The sequence below is a fragment of the Eptesicus fuscus genome, chromosome 1 (genome assembly GCF_027574615.1).
Source record: "Eptesicus fuscus isolate TK198812 chromosome 1, DD_ASM_mEF_20220401, whole genome shotgun sequence".
NCBI classification, from domain to species: domain Eukaryota; kingdom Metazoa; phylum Chordata; class Mammalia; order Chiroptera; family Vespertilionidae; genus Eptesicus; species Eptesicus fuscus.
In genome coordinates, this window is record NC_072473.1 from 130,624,080 (window position 1) to 130,629,625 (window position 5,546).

General features: G+C 37.1%; 1 protein-coding gene across 1 annotated transcript; it reads left to right on the forward strand.

Annotated features, from left to right (window-relative positions):
- The first annotated feature begins 1,837 nt into the window (after nucleotides 1-1,837).
- Nucleotides 1,838-4,681, forward strand: LOC103296445 (zinc finger protein 182). The gene has a single exon (XM_028127675.2). The coding sequence runs from the start codon at nucleotides 1,838-1,840 to the stop codon at nucleotides 3,401-3,403; it is 1,566 nt and encodes a 521-aa protein (XP_027983476.2). The 3' UTR covers nucleotides 3,404-4,681.
- Nucleotides 4,682-5,546: the final 865 nt, after the last annotated feature.

The following is a 5,546-nucleotide window of genomic DNA, read 5'->3' on the forward strand; positions in this document are numbered from 1 at the left end:
CAATAGTAATATAGTGGCTCTTAATAATAGTAATAGTAGTAGTTGTAGTAGTAGTATATTCATTGTTCTAGTAAACATTTGAAAGCACTTTTTATGTGCTATGTATACTAAGTAATTTAATTATATCAATAAACATTTGGGTGGGCACTGTTAATAATTCATGTTTTCCAGGTAGGAAAGTAAGACACAAATAGATAACTTGTCTAAGTTCACAAAGCAGGTGAAAGGCTAAGGCAGGCTTTGATCCTGGGCTAGAGAGCCCATGACCCTGGCCACATGTGCTATGCTTCTTCTTACCATGTAAGGATGTCCTATTTAGTAGATACTTGGTGGAACTTGGGTCCCATAAGATGTATTTTGTAAAAGCTTTTTCTGTGATTCTAATGTTGACTCCTAGTTAATAACTAGTGCTTTGCAATCCAAAGAAAGGATGTCATAGGAAGAGAAACCACTGCTGCATGATTCATTTTAAAATTCAGTATTATTATTATAAATGTTATCCTTATTAAATTTAAGTGGTTATATGAGTAGTTTAGTTATTGATACTCTTCTTTCAACCTCTCTGTATGTTTGAAATTTTTCATATAAAATTTTAGGAAAAACTTCAAAAGTAAACTTCAGCCCTAACTGGTTTGGCTCAGTGGCTAGAGCGTCAGCCTGTGGACTCAAGGGTCCCAGGTTCAATTCCAGTCAAGGGCATGTACCTTGGTTGCGGGCACATCCCCGGTGGGGGGTGTGCAGGAGGCAGCTGATTGATGTTTCTCTCTCATCGATGTTTCTGACTCTCTCTCCCTCTCACTTCCTCTCTGTAAAAAATCAATAAAATATATAAAAAAAGTAAACTTTAAAAATGACAAAAATTAAGTATATGTATAAAAAGTATTTACCATATTTTATTGACTTCAAGATACCATTGGATTTTAAGACATATCACTATGAAAGAAAAATTACCACCAATTAATTGTTGACATGTCATTGATTGTAAGGTGATTCTGGATTCAGAAATGTTAAAATGTGGAATGATATTCAACTTGTGACTGATGAAAAATGGTATATTAAAGACAAGGCTTTGCAATTTTAACTGTCTGAGTGGTACATACAGATGAGCAACTACTTTAGAAGTTAATAAAAATTAGTTATAGAGATAAGTTTTGGAAAGACTGAACTTCTTGAAAGTTATCTAGATTCTGACTATAGAAAAGTATAGAGGATTAAGCTTTGTGGGTGATGGAACATGAGGAAGGGTTTGGAGTTAATAATAGGGATAGCTTTTAGTAGAAATAGTATAGATATGAGTAGACGGTAATGTTGAAGAACTGAATGCAAGCTTAGATAAATACAAAGGTGAATCTAGATTGGGCAATGATTTTCAGGTTTTTCTTTGCTTTTGTAAGGCTAATTATTCTAAATCTTTCATTTTCTAATAATGAATTTGGGATTTTTATAAATCGTGTAAATCAGGTAGAGTTAAGAGTTCATATGGTAAATGAAGATCAAGGGTGATAAGGTCAACAAAATGGATGGAAATAAGAGATGATGTAAATGTAGCGATAAAGACTTAGGTGTCAAGGCAAGATTGTTCTCAGTAACAAAAAAGCTATTAGGTGGGAGTTTAGTAAAAGAACAGGATTTGATGGTCAAGTTGCTCTCTACAGGAACTCTGATACAATGAGATAATAGTATCAGCTTTCATATGGCAGGGAATTTATAAAGAAGGTCCATTCTATAATATCGAAGTATAAAAAATGGTTTATTCTATTTCTTTCTAGAAGAAACCTGCCAAGTTGATGAAAAAATTGAGAGGCAGAACCAGGATGATGAAGATAAACGTTTGTTGATGCAAGTTGGGTTCCCTGACAAGAAAACAATTACCAACAAGAGTGATCATGACTATACTGAATTTGGAAACACACTTTATATGAGTACAAACCTTGTTGCTTCAATACAAAGACCCCATAAACATGAGTCATTTGGAAATAATATGTTAGATAATTTAGACTTATTTAGTAGAAGCTTTGTAGGAAAGAGACATGATAATGGAAGTACAAAATTATTATTCCATACTGAATATGAGAAAACAACTCCTGGAGTGAAAACTTATGGATATAAAGAGTGTGGGAAGACCCTCAGGCGAAAGAAAGGTCTTAGTCTACATCAGAGAATTAAAAATGGAGAGAAACCCTTTGAGTGTAGTGCATGTAGGAAAACCTTCAGCAAGAAGTCACACCTCATTGTGCATTGGAGAACTCATACGGGAGAGAAACCCTTTGGATGTACTGAATGTGGAAAAGCCTTTAGTCAAAAATCTCAGCTCATCATACACCTGAGAACTCATACAGGAGAGCGACCCTTTGAGTGTCCAGAATGTGGAAAAGCCTTCAGAGAAAAGTCAACTGTCATCATACATTATAGGACTCATACAGGAGAGAAACCCTATGAATGTAATGAATGTGGAAAAGCCTTCACTCAAAAGTCAAATCTCATTGTCCACCAGAAAACCCACACAGGAGAGAAAACTTACGAATGCACTAAATGTGGGGAATCTTTCATACAGAAGCTTGATCTAATTATACACCATAGTACCCATACAGGAAAGAAACCCCATGAATGTAATGAGTGTAAGAAAACTTTCAGTGATAAGTCAACTCTTATTATACATCAAAGAACTCATACGGGAGAGAAACCTCATAAATGTACTGAATGTGGGAAGTCTTTCAATGAGAAGTCAACTCTCATTGTGCATCAGAGAACTCATACAGGAGAGAAACCTTATGAATGTGATGTGTGTGGGAAAACCTTCACCCAGAAGTCAAACCTTGGCGTACATCAAAGAACCCATTCAGGAGAGAAACCCTTTGAATGTAATGAATGTGAGAAAGCATTCTCCCAGAAATCCTATCTCATGCTACACCAGAGAGGTCATACAGGAGAGAAGCCATATGAATGTAATGAATGTGAAAAAGCATTTTCTCAGAAATCATATCTCATTATACATCAAAGAACTCATACAGAAGAAAAACCCTATAAGTGTAATGAATGTGGCAAAGCCTTCAGAGAAAAGTCAAAGCTTATTATACATCAGAGAATTCACACAGGAGAGAAACCCTATGAATGTCCTGTATGTTGGAAAGCTTTTAGCCAGAAGTCACAGCTCATAATACATCAGCGAACACACACAGGAGAGAAACCCTATGCATGCACTGAGTGTGGCAAAGCCTTTAGAGAAAAATCAACATTCACTGTACACCAAAGAACTCACACTGGAGAGAAACCCTATAAGTGTACAGAATGTGGGAAAGCCTTTACCCAAAAATCAAACCTTATTGTACATCAGAGAACACATACAGAAAAGAAAGTCCATGGGAAAGGCCACAGCCGGAAGTCAAAGCTCATTACACATTAGAAAATAAATCAGTAGTGTTTGTTATGTTCCCTGAAGAAACGGTTTGTTAGTTAACGTTTTTTTAAGTATGTTCTGACTTCTGGTTTAAATATAGGGATAAAGTCAGCCTTTTTTTTTTTTTTTCATCTCAGTCTTTACCCAAAAGCTACAGGGAGGCAAAGAAACAGAAGTGTAATCTCTGTATCTGACAAAATTAGGAGATATCTAAAATCCCAATGAGAGGGTTGCCATGGGCAGATATGGGAGATCTCTGAGGACAGAGGATGCTCAAGGATGCAGATGTGACACAGTACTGGTAAGGACACTTAGCAGAGGTTCATATACAAGCAAACAGGAGTAACCCAGAGCATGGGTAGGTGGGAGGTCGGATGTTTCCATTTGGCATCTGAGGAGAGATAGGCAGGGGCCTTGACAAGGAATTGCTCAGACAAGTCATACTTAGCAGAAGCTAGTCTGTACTAATCAGAGGAGCAATTGGTGGGGGCTGGGGCAAGCGAAGGCAGTGTTTCTTGTGACGAACCCTACAGCTTCCTCTATTTACTGACTCCAGAGAAGCCAAGTCTGAAAGAACTATCAAATGGAAAAAAATCCCAGTTGCAAGAGAACCTCTGATCTGCCTGAAATGTGGCCCTGGTTTCTTTTGCCACATGAACCTCCAGTAAACACCATGTCCAGAAAAAACTCTTATTTAAAGAGGAATGATTCCAAAGTAACCAAAACCACAAATGTACATGGCTTTTCCAGCAATCCCACTTCTAGGAATGTATATACTCATGCATATACTAGTACAAAATGATGAAGACACAGAGGTATTCACTGATGCACTGTTGTGAAAACAAAAGGTTGGAAGCTGTAGATACGACAACACCAGGGCTCTGGTTCCTGAAATGCTGGTATGTTGATTCAGCAAACTCCTAGGTAGAAAAAAATCAATAAAATATATAAAGAGAACTTGGACACCATTTATGAAGTGATGTGGGATGCTCTCCAACGTACATTATTTGGTGGAAAAAGCAAAGTGCAGAATAGTGAGTATAATGTGCTACCATTTATATATAAAAAGGAGAACATATGCTAAGTATTGAGTGTATATGGATAAACTGTCTCTGGAAAGATAACACAAGAAGCTGGTACCCATGATTACCTCTAGGAAAGAGAAGGGGAAGTGGGTAGCTGTGGGGATGGAATTGTTAGGGAGACAACAGTATATCCTTTCATAACTTTTGAAAATTGTACTGTGTGGAAGTACTACTTTTTCACTCAATAAATAAAACTTTAAAAAAGCATAGTTTGTTCTATTACTATTATAATGAAGTCAGATTCTAGATACAGGATTTCGTAAGATTTAATAGAGATATGGTCATGGTGAAGTTTTAATTTTTTAGAGTGAATAAATTGAATAATCAGAACAATAGATGTCCAATCGGAAGTGCAAATAATGTGATTCTCAGATCAGCTGGGACCACACTCTGTAAACCTAAACTAATTGAGACTGGTACACATTTCTTATTTAGTATACATAGTGACATCTGTGAAAGTATCCTGTACTAAAGACTGTCAATCGGCTTTCCACATCTTAACAAAATGATTTGAATTACTTCGTGTGTGTGTGTGTGCGCACACACACTTTTAACAAGAGATATAAAACATAAATCTACAGAGAAGTTGAGTGCTCGCCCCTCAGGTCACACTACTGCTAGTGACTGAATTTTCCAAGGTGAGGGACAGATTGAGAGCCATGGTCTGAATGGGCATGGCCAAAGACTGTGTAATAGCACATCTGCTCCAGAATAAGAAGTCCTACTTTGTGCATGACAGTCTTTGTGGCCCTGATGCTTCCGAGGTGGAATTGGGCAACCCAAGCTATCTAAAACCGGGGCCTGGTCAGTGTTTGGATTTAACAAAACAGGTCGGACCTGAGACCCTGCCTGTGCCCTCCTAAGCTTTGTTTATTCCCTAAATTATTCTGTAAGAAAATAAGCCGTGGGTTCACTTTTTTATGAGCGATGTTAAGTCAGACATGTCATACAGGGTGAGGCAAAAGTAGGTTTATAGTTGTTTATATGGAAAATACAATAATTAATAATACAAGGATAAATTGGTTTGTGTACTCACAACGGTAAACCTACTTTTGCCCCACACT

Bases quoted from the DNA above. Each gene is read 5' to 3' on its own strand.
- LOC103296445 (XM_028127675.2), top strand. From the start codon at position 1,838: ATGCAAGTTGGGTTCCCTGACAAGAAAACAATTACCAACAAGAGTGAT.